Source organism: Limtongia smithiae (assembly GCF_038497785.1).
Source record: "Limtongia smithiae strain NRRL Y-17922 unplaced genomic scaffold V1518scaffold_3, whole genome shotgun sequence".
In the NCBI taxonomy this organism is placed as follows: Eukaryota; Fungi; Ascomycota; class Lipomycetes; order Lipomycetales; family Lipomycetaceae; genus Limtongia; species Limtongia smithiae.
In genome coordinates, this window is record NW_027117624.1 from 499913 (window position 1) to 516866 (window position 16954).

The window sequence follows — 16954 nt, forward strand, 5'->3', positions numbered from 1 at the left end:
CCATCATCCTATGCACAGTTCGTGCAGTAGTGTATATTACATGTTCATATCTACAGACTCTCGTCAGAGGCATATGCATCCTCTTCCCGCTTCTTCTCTTTTGATCGCGTCCGCAACTCCAGCAACCGCTCTTCGAAACCGTTTGACCGATCCACCCCGTCCCACCTGTGTCCCGGGGGGATCTCATATCGATTCGGTGGGAATACGCCCTTGTATATCTGCAACCCCGTCGCGCTTGTCTTTTCAACCTTCTTCTTGGTCAGGAAGTTCGCCGCGGGGTCGGCCCATAATTCTTGCTCCTTGAGCGTGTCGTTAAGGCCTTCGTCGTTCGCGTACCGCGTCATCGACATCCCTCCGGCCTCGCTCAACTTGCGCTCCTCGTCTGTGCGCTGTAGTTCTTGCACTAAGCCCTTATTGAGCGCTTTCTCCTTCTCGGCCGCCTCGCGCTTGCGCCGTTCGTCGTCAAGTTGTTGTTGTTCCATACGCGCTTTGTATGCGGCGATGTCGATGCGCCGGCCAGATGCATCACGGTAGACGACCTCAGCGTGCTTGCCGGAGGTCGAGCTGGCTTCAAGGGCTGCTAATTCTGTCGCACGCTTCTTGTCGAGAGTGGCTTTGACCTGAGCCGCGGTCTTCAGACCGCCTACACGGCTCGGACCGGAGGAGAGTGATGGCGAGGGAATCTCGGGGTCATCTTGAGTGACGACTACTTTCTCGTCATTGTCGTCTGCGGTGGTGATTAGTGAGGCGTCAGGTTTGGAAGGCTTGGAGCCCAGCTTTTTCCAGCCCGCTGGTGCGCGTTTCGGTCGGTCGTCAACGCCGGCAACTGTTCATATGTTAGCAGACTCCAACACCAACAGGTTAATTTTCCAAAACATACCAACGGGAGCATCCTCGCCCATCTCCATTAACTCTTCCTCATTCTCCTGTGTTCTAGGCCCTTGCAGTCCCCACGAATCGTCATCGTCTGCTATGATCAATCCATCTGCCGTCGTAGTAGTTGTGATCGTATGTTTGTGCTTCTTCGACGACGAACCCTCTTTCCGTTTCCGCTTCTTAGGGCGCACTGCGTCGCCGTGCTCGTCTTCGGCAGTAAGATATTTTGCGGCTAGGTAGTCGAGACGCGACATAATGTGTAAACGTGCTCGCTGTGTATGATTTGGGATCTCAATATGCGAAGTTGAAACTTAACTTCCCAACTCCACTGCTCTCCTTCTCCGTACGCTTCTTATCCCCTTTGCATCCTCCCCACTCCGCCATCGCTCAATGGCAAACATCTTCCGCCCCTCTCCTCGCGGTGGATCTAACGGCAAGCGATCTGTGCCAGGCGCTAGTGCCCCCGCGCGGCAGGCACAGATCAAATCCGAAGCGGCGCGCTCTCAAGGCTCTGTGTCGCCTGCGCCGTCATCGCCTGCTTCCGCCGCCTCCGCTAGTGCGCCGAGAAAACAGTACACCGACTACCGCCTGCGCGCGTTTACAGAGAACGAGCGCGCAGGGAAACGGTTTCATGTTATGAAGTTCAACAGTCGACAAGTGGTGGATCCGTCAACGTTCGCGCCGCCGGTGACGATGCTGCGGAAGGATCCTCGATCGCTGCGGTATCAGCAGCAGCAGAACCCGTTGTCAGTAAAGCGCGAGGACGGCACGGAGGTGAAGACTGAGGGTGGCGTTGATGCGAATGGCGTCAAGATGGAGGGCGGTGACAAAGCAACAGGAGAGATGGATGATGGCTCAGTGGCGCCGGATCCGGAAGCAAATGTTGCACCAGACGGCAACGGGCGACGAAACAAGCGCAACCTATTCCAGAAGAAAACGCGGCAAGTGTACACCGGTCATGAGGAGCAGCGCCAGTTACGTTACGAGGAACATTATCCGTGGCTCGTCGAGGACTTTGACGGGAAGAATACCTGGGTTGGAAATTACGAGGCGTCGCAATCTGATTGCTACGTGTTGTTTGTGTTTGACGACGATGGATTTAAAGTCGTACCTGCGGAGAAGTGGTATAAGTTCACTCCGCGTAATCGGTACGCGACGTTGTCCATCGAAGAAGCCGAAGAAGCCGTACGTCCATCGCATGACCCACTGCACTGATGCTGATAACTGACCAAATCCCGCAGATGGCAAAGAAAAGCCAGCCGTCGCGATGGCTGATGAAGCATCTACATCCTGATGAGGAAGCCGCAGAGGCCCAGCCTGCGCGAAAGCGTCTCCGCACCGTCGATTCGCAGTCCGCCCGGCCCGTCAAGCGCGAGGAAGACGACGACGCGGACGAGATTGATTTCGATGAGGAGTTCGACGACGACGAAGAGGCGCCGATTATGGAGGGCCCGGAGGACGAGAACAAGGAAATTGAGGTTTGCTGCCTAGTTGTGATTGGGTTTTGTAGGGTTGTGTACTGACAACTGTACAGCAACGCATGAAACGACAGATGCGGTCGAAGGAGAATGACGAGGACGACAACTCACGCGCGAAGGTGGTGTCGAGCGAGCGACGGATTAACGCTGAGGGCAAACAGATCCAGGAGTCGTTGTTCAAGTTTGAGCAGAACGCGATCTACGATCCCGAGGACGAGGACGATGAAGAAGATCCGTTTGCTGGCCAGAGTGGGTTCTAGACTCGGTTTTGTATAATAGGTTGTAGTCAGGGCGAAACGAAAAAGTGCTTCAAAACGGCTTCTTAATTTACAAAAGCGTAGGTAAATTAAAGCGATTCTAGTGATGACTCCTCCACCTCTTCAATCTGGTCTGGAAGAATCTGCAGCCGTTGGTTTACGGATGCAGTGCCCGGCTCGTCAGCCATGATCAGCTGAACGAACCGCTCACAGATATCGCGCACGGCCTCGTTCTCGACCGCGAGGTGCAGCTCGCGGACGATCGGGTACACGCCGCTATCCCGTAGCTTGTCGCGGCCAGGTCGAGTTGAGCCGAGTAACACTAATGACTCCACGTGTACGCACATGATCTCGTTATCGGGCTCGCGGGTCTTGTCAGGGGGTAGTAGCTGAAGTTCCTCCGGCAGTTCGAACATTTCTTCTTCTTTTAGCTCCTCAGGACCAGCTAGGGGAAGGAGGAGGTATGGCAGGATGTTGACGCCGTCTTTGTCGAGAAGCGCCATGTGCTCTGAAAGCTCGAACAGCGAGTTCTTGATTGTGGACGCCACACCAGCACGGCGCACATCGTTGTTGTATTCGGTGAAGACGAGAAGTTTTGACAGCGGCACAAGGTGGTCGTACTCCTGCTCGGTAACGAAATACTTGCGCCCCTCCGGCAGCCGTGAGATATCCGCAAACACAAACGCGAGATAGTCAAATGTGGCGTTCGGATTCAGTTTATTCTCAGCGCCCTTGACAAAGCAATCCACAAGCTGGTCAACCGCATACCGAGACTCTAGTGGCGGCTGTGGCGCTTGCTTTGCACGGAATTTGAAGATCTGGGCGACGCCATCGTCTTTAGCAATGTTGGCGAGCAGGATGGAGAAGAGGTCTGCGTTGGGTTGGTTCAGGTCCACGATTTGTGCAACGATGAATTCGAGGAAGGTCACGTCCTCGGCTAGTAAAGCGCGGATCTTGACAAAGGTGCTCATGTTGGCGAGCATTGTTAGTGCCGCCTTCTGTACGTTCTATAGCATATGGTTAGTCTCCATTCTCTCGCCACTCACACCTGGCGCCGATGCAACTTACTGGTTGCAAATCCCGTGTTATTATCTTGAGATCTTTAATAGGTTGTAGGTTATTCCGGAGAAAGATAGTGTTCTGAGGACCAGTCGAGTATCCAACGAGGTTTTGCAGCGCGATGGTCCGAATCATCGGCTGAGGCGAGTGGAGAAAGTCCACAAGCTGTGAAATACACGTTAGCAGCCTCAATGTGGTATCCACACACCAACATCTCTAACGCACTTCTTCTAGTTCTGTGGGCATCGTTGTACTGGTGGATGGCGATAAGGTAATAATGAATGATGGAATTCAGTAGGCAAAAAAATAAAAAATAAAAGGTTGGGAGGAATTAATTAAGATTCAGGATAAAACTTTACAATACTCGCGAATTTGGAACGCGAAGATCGCACGAACCGTCTCTAAATAAGCGGGTTGGTGACGTATTTTCCATGACCGCAACAGGCTCAATAGACATATAGAAGCGGAAATGTCGTCGACGCAACCTGCGAATTTGGCTGCTGAATCGGTTCCAATGGTACAGACAACCTCCGTGCCCGCGGTGACTGTACAAGACGATGTCGCCATGTTCATGGCGCAGTTTCAAGCGATGAAGAGTGTGCGTCCGGTATACCAAGATCTTGCCGCGGCTGCGAACGTCAACACACGCACAATATTGATCGACGACGACAGGGAGGAGTGCGTTATTGACGGCGACTGGGACGACGATTACCAGGGCTTTCTCACCGATTCAGATGACGACTACGACAACGGATACGGCTTCAGCGCCGGATCGGATGGGTCTTCGGTGTCCTCCCCCGACGACGACGACAACGAGGGCGTCGGCGGTAGTGCGCAGTACGATGAGGAATGGCTTACGAGTCAGTGCGTGCAGTATCTCGCGCGCAACGCGAACGGCGCGATGGATCTCGATGAGCTCGTGACGACACTAAAAACTACACTAACTTCCAACAGCTCCGTCATCGAGCTGCAGTCTCGTCTCGCTGACATCCTTGGCTATGGCGACCTCGAGTTTGTCGCCGAGCTGATCTCGCACCGCGCACAGATCGTCGATGCGCTGCAGGACCACGAAGATACCGGGATCACGAACAAGATGTCGCAGGTCAGCATTTCATATGCGAGCGATATGAAGCAAAAGAACAAGAACCGGCGCGTGCGTTCTGACGCACCGGCAGCGACAGATGCAAGCTCGTACGATGCAGTAGTCAAGTCGAAGCTGCTCACGCGGGAAGAGCGTCAGCGGCGACTCGACGAGGCGCTTAAGGCGCGCAAGGCCAAGCCGTTGCCCAAGTCATCAAGTACGGAGGAGAAATATCCACATGTCTACCGCGCACACGACGCGGGGAACACACTGAGTGTGCTGGGAAACAAATACAGTCTGCCCGCCGGCACAGAGCGCACAATGGAGGACTACTACGAGGAAATCACTGTGCCGTATCCCAAGAGCCGGCCGCTCGAGTTTGCTGAGAAGCTTGTGCAGATCGAGGACCTCGACCATATCTGCCGCGAAACCTTTAAGGGCTACAAGTCACTTAACCGCGTACAGTCGCTCGTGTATCCAATCGCGTACGGCACGAACAGCAACATGCTTATCTGCGCGCCGACAGGTGCGGGTAAGACCGACGTCGCCATGCTCACGGTGTTGCACACGATTGCGATGCACTGCATCCCGACGCCATTCGAGGAGCCCAACGCGGGACAGTATCATGTCGAGAAGAGCGATTTCAAGATCGTCTACGTCGCACCGCTGAAGGCGCTTGCGGCCGAAATCGTGGAGAAGCTAGGAAAACGATTGAAGTGGCTCGGAATATCAGTGCGGGAACTCACTGGTGATATGCAACTCACCCGCGCGGAGGTATTGAAGACTCAGATCATCGTCACGACTCCGGAGAAGTGGGATGTCGTCACGCGCAAAAGCAACGGCGACACGGATCTTGTTGAAAAAGTCAAGCTCTTGATTATCGATGAAGTGCACATGCTTCATGACGAGCGTGGTGCCGTTATTGAGAGTCTTGTTTCGCGTACACAGCGCCAGGTCGAGACTACGCAGAAGATGATCCGAATTGTGGGATTGTCTGCTACTCTTCCGAATTATGTCGATGTCGCAGATTTCTTGAAGGTTGATCGCCGCGAGGGACTTTTCTACTTTGATGCCTCATTCCGACCGGTTCCGTTGGAGCAGCATTTTCTCGGTGTCAAGGGCAAGGCTGGCAGCAAGACGGCTAATGACAATCTCGACAAGTTGACCTACAAGAAAGTGGTCGAGATGTTGCAAGAAGGACATCAGATCATGGTATTTGTGCACTCGCGAAAGGACACGATGAAGACCGTTAAGATGCTTCGCGAGATGGCGATGTCGGAAGGCGATATAGATCTCTTTGACGCTACGACTCATCCAAAGTTTCGCCATGCTCAGCAAGAGATGAATCGGTCCAAGAGTCGCGAGATTCGAGATATATTCCGAGACGGTTTCGGCGTGCATCACGCCGGCATGCTGCGAGCAGACAGAAATCTCATGGAGCGCTTGTTTACGGATGGTGTTACCAAAGTTTTATGCTGTACTGCCACACTTGCGTGGGGAGTGAACTTACCTGCCGCTGCAGTGGTTATAAAGGGAACGCAGGTGTACGACGCGAAGAAGGGCGGATTCACGGATCTCGGAATCACCGACGTTATCCAGATTTTTGGTCGTGCAGGTCGTCCGCAGTTTGAGAAGTACGGTATCGCATTCTTGTGCACAACAGCCGACAAGCTGAGCCATTATCTCTCTGCTGTGACACAGCAGCATCCAATCGAATCGCGCTTCCAGGAGCGAATGGTCGATAACTTGAACGCGGAGATATCGCTGGGAACGATTACCACTGTCGACGAAGGTGTGCAGTGGCTTGGTTACACGTATCTATACGTGCGAATGCGCAAAAATCCGATGGCGTACGGCATCGAATACAAGACGCTGGAAGGCGATGTAACTCTCGGCCAGCGACGGCGCGAGTTGATTGTGAATGCGGCCCGGCAATTGCATAAGACGCAGATGATTATTTTCGACGAGCGGACCGACGCGCTCACGCCGAAAGATGTCGGTCGTATCGCCTCAGAATTTTATCTGATGCATTCCAGTATTGAAGTCTTTAACACCATGCTGCGGCCTATGGCGACAACGGCTGACGTGCTTGCAATGCTCAGTTATAGTGGCGAGTTCGACGGGCTCAAGGCGCGTGAAGAAGAGGTTAAGGAGCTTACAAAGCTTTTGGAAGAAGCCGCTCCTTGTCAAGTTGCCGGTACCCCCGACAGTTCTCATGGCAAGATCAATATCTTGCTACAGGCATACATTACACGGGCCAATATTGAATCCTTCTCGTTGACCTCGGACACAGCATATATAGCGCAGAACGCGGCGCGTATCACCCGCGCGCTGTTTTTAATTGCGCTGAATCGACACTGGGGACGGCTTGCGGAGTGCATCTTGTCGATCTGCAAGGCGATCGACAAGCGATTGTGGCCAATGCCGTACGAGCACTATCTTGCCCAGTTCAATCTACCGAAGAACATTACGGATCGCTTGTGTCAACAGGAGGTGTCAATCGAGGCAATGCGCGACATGAATGTGTCCGAGATTGGGGATCTCATTCGCAACCGCGGTCTCGGTGCGACTGTGTCGCGGTATCTGCAGAATTTGCCTTATTTCTCGGTGGACTTCGAGGTGTCGCCGATTATCCGGAATATTCTCCGTGTCCATTTGAATATTACGCCGCTGTTCACGTGGAATGATCAGTTACATGGGTCAGCGGAGTCGTTTTGGGTGTGGGTTGAAGACTCTGAGGATGCGGAAATTTTGCATGCATCGAAATTTATCCTCACGAGGAAGCATATGAATGATACTCATGAGTTGGATTTCTTTATCCCGCTAGCTGATCCCCTGCCAGCGCAGGTGTATGTTCGATTGAGATCCACTGCTTGGGCTGGCGGAGATAGCGACACGACGATTTCGTTCCAGCATTTGATTCAGCCGGAGAACGAAAACATTCAGACGAAGTTGCTTGATTTGCGTCCGCTGCCTGTGACGGCGTTACAGAATCCTGTTCTTGAGGCGATTTACCAGGAGAAGTTTAACTACTTCAACCCGATGCAGACGATGGTTTTCCATTGCTTGTACAACACCCCGTCGAACGTGCTGCTGGGGTCGCCTACCGGATCTGGCAAGACGGTTGCGGCGGAGCTTGCGATGTTCTGGGCGTACAAGACTTATCCAAAATCGAAGGTCGTGTATGTCGCGCCGATGAAGGCACTTGTGCGTGAGCGTGTTGACGACTGGAGGACGAGGCTTGAGCCGGCTGGAATTCGCGTGGTTGAGCTCACTGGCGACTCCGCGCCGGATGCGCGGAGTATTCGCCAATCCGACGTTATCATCACAACCCCAGAGAAGTTTGATGGTATCACGCGTAACTGGAAGACGCGGAAGTTCGTGCAGGAGGTATCGTTGATTATTATGGACGAGATTCACCTACTCGCTAGCGAGCGCGGACCTATTCTCGAGATGATTGTGAGCCGTATGAACTACGTGTCGACGCAGACTAATCAGCCGGTTCGACTTGTCGGTATGTCGACGGCGGTTGCTAACGCGGGCGACATGGCGGGATGGTTGAATCTAAAAGAGGGCTTATTCAATTTCCCACAGTCGATCAGACCGGTACCATTGAAGATGTACATTGACGGATTTCAGGACAATACGGGTTTCTGCCCGCTGATGAAAAGCATGAACAGGCCCGCATTCATGGCCATCAAGAGCCACTCGCCGACAAAGCCGTGCTTGATTTTCGTAGCGTCGCGACGGCAAACGCGGTTGACAGCGGCGGATCTGATTAACTTCTGCGGCGCAGAGGATAATCCAAAGCGGTTCTTGCAGATGTCAGAAGAAGAGCTTATGATGATTTTGAGTCGGATCAAGGATGAGCCTTTGAAGTTGTCCTTACAGTTCGGAATTGGCCAGCACCATGCAGGACTGGTTGATACGGACCGTAAGATCGTGCAAGAGCTTTTCACGAACAACAAGATTCAGGTCTTGATCGCAACCAGCACGCTTGCGTGGGGCGTAAACTTGCCGGCGCACCTGGTGATCATCAAGGGCACGCAGTTTTTTGACGGACGTATCGAAGCGTACAAGGACATGAATCTCACGGATATCCTGCAGATGATGGGTCGCGCTGGTCGTCCCGCATTTGACACTAGCGGTGTGGCGATGATTTTCACGCAGGAGTCGAAGAAGCCGTTTTACAGACGATTTTTGCACACTGGCTTCCCTGTTGAGTCGTCGCTGCACAAGGTGCTTGACGATCACCTTGGTGCGGAGATTGCCAGCGGCACGATTAAGACGCGGCAGCAAGCGTTGAATTTCTTGACGTGCACGTATCTATTCCGCCGCGTGCACAAGAACCCGACGTACTACGGATTGGAAGATACGACGGCGGAAGGACTGAATCAGTACTTTATCGATCTTGTGGATAAGGCGCTGTCGGAATTGGCCGAGTCGGGTTGCATCCGTTTGCTCGAGGATGGATCAATCTTGCCGACTGCCTTCTTGCAGATTAGCAGTTACTACTACATCTCGCATAAGACTGTACGAAATCTGCTGAAGAAGGTGAAGCAGTACGCGCCGTTCGAACTCTGCTTACAGCTGCTGGCAGAAGCGGCGGAGTATGATCTGCTATCAGTACGACATAATGAGGACCTCCTCAACGTGGAGCTGTCGAAGCGATTGCGGTATCCAGCCGAGGCTATGCAGAAAGTGATGTGGGACCCGCACGTGAAAGCGTTCTTGCTGATTCAGGCGCACCTGAGTCGCGCGGAACTGCCAATCTCAGATTATATGACAGATATGGTGTCTGTGCTTGACCAGAGTTTGCGAATTTTGCAGGCGTATATCGACATCACAGGCGAGTTGGGATACACGTCGACCTGTCTCTCGTTTATCGACATCATGCAGTCTATCAAGCAGGCAGTATGGTTCGACGACAACCCATTGACAGCGCTACCGGGTTTGACACCGCAGCCAATGAATCACAGCATGATGGTCGTCAGTCTACGCAACCTAAGCGATATGAATAAGGTCGACCTGCACAAACTTGCAGTACATCTTAACGTACCGAAGCGGTCAGAGTCCGAATTCTTGAAGGTCCTGGGCAGCATCCCCATTGTGGACATCGATACGCAGCAATCGCAACCAACCTCGCTCGTTGTGCGCCTGACGCGCAAACGCGGACCGTTATCGCCAGACTTCAAGTGTTACACGCCGAAATTCCCGAAGCCCCAGTTTGAAGGATGGCTACTGCTAATGTCAGCCAAGAGCGACGACGAGCTTCTTGTCATAAAGCGCGTATATCCCAAGCCGGGTATGAACTGGCGTACGCCGATCGAGGTTGTCGTTGATTTGCCTCCGCGCGTGCAAGGACGGAAGGTTGAGCTGACATGTGTTAGCGATGTGTATCTGTTGAACAGCACGAAGCTGGAGATTGATCTCAAGGCGCCGCGTCCGTCGTTGCTATAGGTGTTGCGGCATGGTCAGTAGAGTAATTTTTGCATCTATGGTTCTTGTATTTAATAGAGATTGTGGTCAAAATAATGTGGTGATGGCAGACTATATAGTATGGCGTAGAGAATTAGGGTTAGCACGACGCGCTCATCTGTGCCGCGTTGCGCCGCTCCGCTCAGCATATCAAAAACCAGCACCACACTTCAGCCCTCCTACTCACAACGCACTCTGCGCACGTACGTACCCCCCATTTCTTGGTTTTATTGCGTATACCACCGTGCAACTGCTGCCTCGGGACTTGAGGATGTCCAGATTGTGTGCTGTCGATGCTGGTCGAATCGTGGGACGCGGAGAGCTTTGACCTGTTCCGAAGCTTCCACGCTCATACTTTTTGAACGACCACCCACGGCCACGCGACGACTGGCACACAGCTGGCGCTTTTTACTCGCTTGTGCGGCGACTAACGCGTTGATCTTTTTTAGCGCCTTTGTGTTTTGTTTTCTTCCTCGTTACGCTTGCTTTTTGGAACCGTTACTCTTTGACGACGTCGATACGCGCGCCATCACCGAGATTTACAGGATCACATCGTTGCATACATAATGTCGTGGCAAGGTACGTTTTATTTTTGGAAGTCTTTCATGATGAAACCGTCGCATTTTTCGTGGACTATTTGTCGTTTCTGTGCGATCCATGCTGGAGAATGCTAAAAGGGGGCGACGTGAGGCAAGCAAACTTCACGAAGTTGCAAGGCTGGTTTTGCATTTTGGCCACCCCTCTTCCCTTGGGTAGCCTGCTTGGAGAAGAAGGTTTAGGGCGAAGCTAACGGTTATGGTAATGTACAGCGTATATCGATAACCTCGTCGCGTCGCGAAATGTCGACAAGGCCGCGATCTACTCGAGGGCTGGTGACAGCGTGTGGGCCAAGTCTGCCGGCTTTGATGTGAGTTCTGTCCCTTTTTTGTTTGATACAGTCTAACATATTACTAACACATGCAGTTGTCCACGTCTGAGCTGTCAGAGATCCGTTCCGGTTTCGAGAACTCGGCTGGTCTGCAGGCGAAGGGTCTGCACGCGCAGGGCATCAAGTATTTCTTACTCCGGGCGGACGACCGAAGTATTTACGGAAAGAAGGTAAGGTTATACTAAGAATAGTTGTCGATCGGTGATGGATCTAACGACTGCAGGGTGCGGAAGGTCTCGTCATCGTGAGGACAACGCAGGCTATTTTGCTGGCGCACTACCCCGAAGGCGTCCAGCCTGGAGAAGCGACCAAGATCGTGGAACAACTGGCGGACTATCTCATTAGCGTTGGGTATTAAAGCACTTGCGTTTCCTGTCTCCCGGTCGCGCCCTTTCATCTGTACTCGTCCATCCGGTGAGCAAACGCACTCTCAGCCATCTTGAAGCCGTCCACGCTCTTGTAACTTTGATCTTGTTGCTTTTATTATTATTTTTAATTTCTCCCGTAATTATTTGTCACTTCTGATACACTTATGCTGTGAATTAGATTTCGTCTTAATGCTGTGACTATGCGGCTATTTGCTGGGGTCATTACTGGTTGTCACATGTGTGCGTGAAGCGACCAAAGCAGAGGTCAGATTGCGTGTGCGGGCTTGTGGCTGGGAGGAGTATAGCTGGAGGAATGAACGACTGTGTTGTATGTCTAGTTAGACTTGCAAATGATGACTACGTTTACTGCAGAACCTGATGACAGTCCATGGGCCATCTGCGCACGTCATCGCAAGAAAGACAAGAAGTATTAAACGATTAGTTACTACTGTACACGATAAAAATAATATATAGCTCATAAAGTATAATGTCGTTGACATGAACGTTGTAGTGTATATGGGTGGATATTTGCAGGTGCATGAAAATAGTGGCAGGAAGCTGCATGCGAAATTATCTTTGCGGCGTGGGATGAAATTTTGCGCTCTATAGTGGTAGCACGCGTATGCCGGCGAGACGATCAATTGTCTTGTAGAAAGCGTTAGTCTGATGAGACCGGACAAGAGCGATAGCGGGGAAGCTTACGGGAGCGATGAACGGAGATGAAAGAATGGGCCCAATGAACGGTACCGAACGAAGGAATGCAACAACAATCGAGAAGAAGTCGCTGTGGTGTAGCAGACTAGGTTAGCCTGTGACTACGCATGCACAATGATTATATGTAACGCGTACGCGTTGCCGCACAAATTGGCAGCACACAAAACAGAAGTACATACCCAAACAGAGCAAGAATGCCGCAAAACTCGATGATAAACCCTGTAATCGGTCGCCGCAAGAGGATGAGGACTATTCCGAATACGAAGCAGAGGGTGCCTCTAATTTTTTCCCGACGGATAAAGAAGTACTGTGCACGTTTCACACCGATTATTAAAAAGACGCCTGCGATAAAAAGAATCTGGTTCGGTTAATGGCCACGATACAGACGCGAAAAATGCATATGGACGCGGCAACATACGTTTCCAAATGCAAGGAGGGCAGAGTCGAACAGTGTGAGGACCCCAAGAATAAGAAATAGAGAGCCTGGGTATGTATCAGTACCGCATCTAAATATAATGGAGAACGAGCGACGTACCAGCTGCTGTAAGGCCAACACCAGCTTCTATAAATTCCGGCGATAATGATGGTTAGCAACTGCGCTGAAGGAAACCCACAGTACTCCTACGGTCCCTGCGGTCTATTTGGAATTCCACGGCACACGGACAACGCACTCTGTAAATCTGTAAGCCACATGATATCGGTTATGTCTGTCGCTTGCGAGGGACGCAGCGTTGAAGCGAATGGCTCGTGGGAAGTTAGTTGGAGGAGGATGGGAAGGTCAGCTTAGCTACGCGTAAATTGAGAGCATAGTGTGTGCGCCGTCGCGGCCAGCTGTGCTGGAGTAAACCCCTGTGACTTGTGACTCTCAGTGTGACCAGCTCACATCCTTGATGGATGCGCCGCACGCTAGCTCAATTCGCCGAGCTCAGACGCTCGGCAACGCGATGCTGCGGCTAGATTTGTCTATCTTATCATTTCCATGGGCTGGACTATATCTTGCCATTCCCAAGGGCCATTGTTTCATTCTTTATGATTGGTACCAGATGTCAAGAGCATCGCTTATGCCAATGCCGGAAGGATGTCGTCAGGATGCTTCAGGTCGGCCCATAGCGGTAGCCGCAGCGGGACATTTTCGGGAGCAAGCTCAGGGTATGCGAAACTAATCGCCCTCATGATACCGTCAAATTCTATTTTGTACGCCGGTCCAAGGTAGTGCAAGCCTGTGAGGAGAAGAGGACGTATTAACAATCAGTGTCACTTAATGAGGGGCACAGATGGACTCACCGTCGACAAGGTACTTGGTTAACGGGTTCTTCGCAGACCCCTCTCTCAGCCCTGGCAGAGGTCCGGTGCCGTCATAGCCAATGTCATTCATGATCAAATTCCACATCGGCACAAAGGGGATGTCGAGTTCCTTTGCGACATCAAAAGCCGCGTCGCAGTACTCCCGCGCGCGAATTGTCGTGCGGTCGTTGACGCCCGGGCGGGTGATTGTCCACTGGTGATCGTTGTACGGACCAGCTCCAATGAGAATCACCTTGATGTCAGCTGCTTGCGCGGCATGGGTGATGTAACGTAGGTTGTCCTTGTATTTTTCGATGGGCGTGTGCTGTGCCTTGTTCGACGGCATGACAGAGTCGTTCGTGCCGAAAAACACGATCTGAGCTCAACAATCAGCCTTAAATCAAAATGTTGGAGACGACAAAACTGACCATAAGCTTGACTTTCGTTGTTGGGGTTGTCTCCTGCGTGATGAGCTTGTCGATCATGCGCACCGCATGCTCGGATGTGTATCCGCCATAGCCACGCTGTATGATGTCAAACTTCCGCGTGTAGACTGTTGTGCAAAAAAAAGTTAGGAACAGCAGCAAACAAAGGAGTAGCATAGAGGGAGGGAAGTGTACGGTTCTGCAGCGCGGGGCCAAGACAGAAGTCGGCGACCTCGGTATTGAAGCAGTACTGCGTAATGGAGTCGCCGAAGAGCACAATCTTGTCGTATTCAAGAGCCATTGCAATTATTCGGTAGGTTGGAGACGGGGTTCTGGGTTCAATTGGCAAGGGCTCGATTTATTGGTCTGAGATAAGTTCTGCGAGTTGGGAAGGAGGTTTGTGCTGTTGAGCCCGTTTAGGTTGCTGCGAGCTGGCTCAACTTCATTTACGGCGGTGGTCATCACTTCTCGCGCTCGTATTTCCTTTGCAACCCGATACAATCGATGTACAGTGAAATAGCTTCACTTCTAACCAAAACTGAACTGTATTCTTCTTACACTGCCAAATTTGAGCAAGTAATTGCGTCCGCAACATGAATTAAGGTTTAATGTCTATGGTTGTCTTGAGACCTCGAAAAATTTCGATGGCCGTAATATCCCAACTGTTCCGTCCTCCTCTTCTACTCTCCTTCTCCTCCTTGTCCGGCATGTCTCTTGTCATAGACGCTGCCGGAACCGCACGGGCCGTTCTTTTTGAATGTGTCAAGACCCTGCGATCCGTGCCACGCGAGCTGCTCGACCCTTCTCCGAAGGACGAGGGCCATGTCCCCAATCTCGACCGCACCGTCGGCAACATCCAGATCCAGTGCACAAAGCTTGCACTTGCCCGCTTTTCGACCAGTCTAAACGCTGATGCCGTGTCATTATCGTCATCTGCAAGTGGTGCAGCGCAATCAAATGAGCGTGCGCTTGCTGAGGCACTGAATCAAATTGGTGGGCTCTTTGCGTTGATGCTAGGAGAGTTTATCATGACGATGAAGGACAAGTTCCGCAAGGCGGAACTACGATATGCGGTTGATGCTGTTGTTCAGCAGCGGCGTGCGCGGTGTATCAATCTCTGTTCTGCGGTCGAGCGTCTGATAGACGAGGTCATTGCTGACGAGCCTTCGAGTGCTAAATCGTCGAGTCGGCATAAGGACGTGGTTATTCAGAAACTTGCAGATTTAGCACTAGAAGACAGCACGAAGAATGAAGCGGAGAACTTGCAAGAACTAGTTTACGAAGACGCAAATACGCAAGAGAACGAGTACAAGTATGTGTCTGCCGGCATCCTCATCTCACAGTGTAGCGCATTCCGCAGGTTCGAGCAGAAGATAGCGGAAGGCTCAGATGGGGTCGAGGGCGTGTTGAAGGTCGTTGCTGATGACGTACGGTTAGTGCGCAACATGATCATGGATGTGAAAGCAGAGCTGCATGAGTTTATAGAGGATCCTTCCAGCGCGATAGAAAACGGAAGTGATACATGGGGATTGGCCGACTCCGACTCTGAGGATCAAGACGCAGAAGACTCGGTCGAGAAGAGAGAAACAGACGACAAAAATGCAGAGCAGCTTCTTGTGCTCGCAAAGCTCTGGCAGAGCAGGATCAACATGATCACTATCCTGTACACATCATTGCTGAAACGCAGAACAGTGTCCGCTGTGTACGACGAGTTGTTGAAGAAGGACTTAACTTCGCCCACGACCGCGACGGAGGCATTTGCCGCATTCCTGAATAGGCTCACATCGCTGTCTACCCAGCTGTCTGCCGAGCTGGACGAGTTTGGCGGCGGCATAATGGACGGTGAAGACTACGATGACGTTTTGTTCCACCGTGATAGCATTAAGTCATTGGCGTCTGATATCGCGCAGCTCGGGTATACGATTGTTGAAGACGCGTATTCAAAGTGGTTTGCCATGTGGCAGGACAAGTTCTTGGAAGGGATTTGATCGCATTTTTCTTTGTTTACTAGGACTTTGAGTGTTACATATCATCGGTGTTCTTACAGGAGTTTTTTTGAATAATTATTTGGAACTAGTTGTATGACCCGTTGCTCGCGCGCGTCTGCTGAGTCTGGTCGGACGAGTTTCGCGTCTTGTATCGTGGCACTAGCGTTGTCCTCTTCCGGATCACGCAGAACTCACATCACGACTCCGCGCTACTTTATTCCAACGCCAGGCTCGCTCCACTAAATTGATCTGATCCCATCATGCGTACTCGAGGCGGTCAGTTTGCAATGCCCAGCGTCGCAGACATTGCAGAAGAAGAACGAGGGCCCGAAAGTGCCCCGTCTGACCAAACTCGTGCGATGTCCTGCAACGCGGGTGCAGCAACGCTAATGTTCTTGCATAGGCAAACAACAAACATCGCGTTGCCCGGCGGCGGGCGTGTAAGTCACGTTGCGCTCGCGCCCTCCTCTCCTTTGTTCTCTCGCGCCCTCCTCTCCTTTGTTCTCTTCTCCTCATTTCTCTTGTCTTTCCCCCATGCTTCCGTCTCGCCAGTTTCCTGACTTTGACTCGCAAATCGCTACTTAACTATCCCTACATTGCTACACCGCCCTCCAGCTCCCAGCGTTGCCCGGCTTCAGAGCACTCACCCCCACACCGTACTCCCTGCGCGGTCCCCTCGCAGTCTTTATTCGACATCTTGTCGCGCAGTCTCACACAGCCTCTGGCATCTTGTTCTTTCGCACTTGCTGTCAGGTGTGATTCTGCGGGAAACACTACGATCGAAAACGACTGTTTCACTCAATGGCCCCCGGCTCAGATTTGCCTCCTCCTCCTTTCGTTCGAAGTCCGACGATTCATCTCCTGGCAGCCTATCACAGCTTCTGGCAATGGCTTGCGTCCAACGTTCTGGCGCACTCTCTTAAAGCGCAGCTGTCACTACCGGCTGCGTCCGATCCACAGCGGCTCGTTAGTCTTCGACGCTCTCATGCTCTCAGTCACATCTGAAGCGTCACGACTA

The 16954-nt window shown here is 52.0% G+C and overlaps 8 protein-coding genes across 8 annotated transcripts; 4 read left to right on the plus strand and 4 right to left on the minus strand.

Moving 5' to 3' along the window:
* Positions 1-1249, minus strand: V1518DRAFT_413458 (Pre-mRNA-splicing factor of RES complex-domain-containing protein). Its single transcript, XM_066903320.1, has 2 exons — positions 881-1249; positions 1-826 (listed from the first exon to the last, which is right to left on the minus strand). Exons 1-2 carry the CDS (start codon positions 1128-1130, stop codon positions 51-53), a joined length of 1026 nt encoding a protein of 341 aa, XP_066760681.1. The 5' UTR covers positions 1131-1249; the 3' UTR covers positions 1-50.
* On the plus strand, positions 1206-2718 carry V1518DRAFT_413461 (uncharacterized protein). Its single transcript, XM_066903321.1, has 3 exons — positions 1206-2061; positions 2118-2354; positions 2411-2718. The coding sequence occupies exons 1-3, from the start codon at positions 1267-1269 to the stop codon at positions 2612-2614; spliced, it is 1236 nt and encodes a 411-aa protein (XP_066760682.1). The 5' UTR covers positions 1206-1266; the 3' UTR covers positions 2615-2718.
* V1518DRAFT_413464 (uncharacterized protein) lies at positions 2569-3953 on the minus strand. The gene is made up of 3 exons (XM_066903322.1): positions 3896-3953; positions 3680-3835; positions 2569-3618 (listed from the first exon to the last, which is right to left on the minus strand). Exons 1-3 carry the CDS (start codon positions 3914-3916, stop codon positions 2701-2703), a joined length of 1095 nt encoding a protein of 364 aa, XP_066760683.1. The 5' UTR covers positions 3917-3953; the 3' UTR covers positions 2569-2700.
* A 43-nt stretch (positions 3954-3996) lies between these two features.
* V1518DRAFT_413465 (Sec63 Brl domain-containing protein) lies at positions 3997-10304 on the plus strand. The gene has a single exon (XM_066903323.1). It carries the CDS (start codon positions 4140-4142, stop codon positions 10209-10211), a length of 6072 nt encoding a protein of 2023 aa, XP_066760684.1. The 5' UTR covers positions 3997-4139; the 3' UTR covers positions 10212-10304.
* A 68-nt stretch (positions 10305-10372) lies between these two features.
* Positions 10373-12010, plus strand: V1518DRAFT_413467 (profilin). Its single transcript, XM_066903324.1, has 5 exons — positions 10373-10432; positions 10679-10808; positions 11039-11136; positions 11193-11327; positions 11381-12010. The coding sequence occupies exons 2-5, from the start codon at positions 10796-10798 to the stop codon at positions 11513-11515; spliced, it is 381 nt and encodes a 126-aa protein (XP_066760685.1). The 5' UTR covers positions 10373-10432; positions 10679-10795; the 3' UTR covers positions 11516-12010.
* V1518DRAFT_413469 (Got1/Sft2-like family-domain-containing protein) lies at positions 11940-13037 on the minus strand. The gene is made up of 6 exons (XM_066903325.1): positions 12911-13037; positions 12775-12801; positions 12658-12722; positions 12419-12597; positions 12228-12309; positions 11940-12170 (listed from the first exon to the last, which is right to left on the minus strand). Exons 1-6 carry the CDS (start codon positions 12930-12932, stop codon positions 12129-12131), a joined length of 417 nt encoding a protein of 138 aa, XP_066760686.1. The 5' UTR covers positions 12933-13037; the 3' UTR covers positions 11940-12128.
* Positions 13038-13186: 149 nt separating this feature from the next.
* On the minus strand, positions 13187-14613 carry V1518DRAFT_391940 (SGNH hydrolase-type esterase domain-containing protein). The gene is made up of 4 exons (XM_066901770.1): positions 14144-14613; positions 13952-14076; positions 13524-13899; positions 13187-13459 (listed from the first exon to the last, which is right to left on the minus strand). Exons 1-4 carry the CDS (start codon positions 14247-14249, stop codon positions 13299-13301), a joined length of 768 nt encoding a protein of 255 aa, XP_066760687.1. The 5' UTR covers positions 14250-14613; the 3' UTR covers positions 13187-13298.
* Positions 14593-15936, plus strand: V1518DRAFT_372024 (uncharacterized protein; the record flags this gene model as incomplete). The annotated part of the gene is made up of 1 exon (XM_066901377.1): positions 14593-15936. One exon carries the CDS (start codon positions 14593-14595, stop codon positions 15934-15936), a length of 1344 nt encoding a protein of 447 aa, XP_066760688.1.
* Positions 15937-16954: the final 1018 nt, after the last annotated feature.

Bases quoted from the DNA above. Each gene is read 5' to 3' on its own strand.
- V1518DRAFT_413465 (XM_066903323.1), top strand. From the start codon at position 4,140: ATGTCGTCGACGCAACCTGCGAATTTGGCTGCTGAATCGGTTCCAATG.
- V1518DRAFT_413458 (XM_066903320.1), bottom strand. From the start codon at position 1,130: ATGTCGCGTCTCGACTACCTAGCCGCAAAATATCTTACTGCCGAAGAC. The intron at 827-880 runs GTATGTTTTGGA...ACATATGAACAG, and splicing joins GGGCGAGGATGCTCCCGTTG to TTGCCGGCGTTGACGACCGA.
- V1518DRAFT_413461 (XM_066903321.1), top strand. From the start codon at position 1,267: ATGGCAAACATCTTCCGCCCCTCTCCTCGCGGTGGATCTAACGGCAAG. The intron at 2,062-2,117 runs GTACGTCCATCG...CAAATCCCGCAG, and splicing joins TCGAAGAAGCCGAAGAAGCC to ATGGCAAAGAAAAGCCAGCC. The intron at 2,355-2,410 runs GTTTGCTGCCTA...ACAACTGTACAG, and splicing joins ACGAGAACAAGGAAATTGAG to CAACGCATGAAACGACAGAT.
- V1518DRAFT_391940 (XM_066901770.1), bottom strand. From the start codon at position 14,249: ATGGCTCTTGAATACGACAAGATTGTGCTCTTCGGCGACTCCATTACG. The intron at 14,077-14,143 runs GTACACTTCCCT...TTTGCACAACAG, and splicing joins TGGCCCCGCGCTGCAGAACC to TCTACACGCGGAAGTTTGAC. The intron at 13,460-13,523 runs GTGAGTCCATCT...TTCTCCTCACAG, and splicing joins AACCAAGTACCTTGTCGACG to GCTTGCACTACCTTGGACCG.
- V1518DRAFT_413467 (XM_066903324.1), top strand. The intron at 11,137-11,192 runs GTGAGTTCTGTC...TAACACATGCAG, and splicing joins CCAAGTCTGCCGGCTTTGAT to TTGTCCACGTCTGAGCTGTC. The intron at 11,328-11,380 runs GTAAGGTTATAC...TAACGACTGCAG, and splicing joins GAAGTATTTACGGAAAGAAG to GGTGCGGAAGGTCTCGTCAT.
- V1518DRAFT_413469 (XM_066903325.1), bottom strand. From the start codon at position 12,932: ATGTGGCTTACAGATTTACAGA. The intron at 12,802-12,910 runs GTGCGTTGTCCG...CGGAATTTATAG, and splicing joins GTGGCTTACAGATTTACAGA to AAGCTGGTGTTGGCCTTACA. The intron at 12,598-12,657 runs GTATGTTGCCGC...TAACCGAACCAG, and splicing joins CCCTCCTTGCATTTGGAAAC to ATTCTTTTTATCGCAGGCGT.
- V1518DRAFT_413464 (XM_066903322.1), bottom strand. From the start codon at position 3,916: ATGCCCACAGAACTAGAAGAA. The intron at 3,836-3,895 runs GTGCGTTAGAGA...TGTATTTCACAG, and splicing joins TGCCCACAGAACTAGAAGAA to CTTGTGGACTTTCTCCACTC. The intron at 3,619-3,679 runs GTAAGTTGCATC...CATATGCTATAG, and splicing joins TAACACGGGATTTGCAACCA to AACGTACAGAAGGCGGCACT.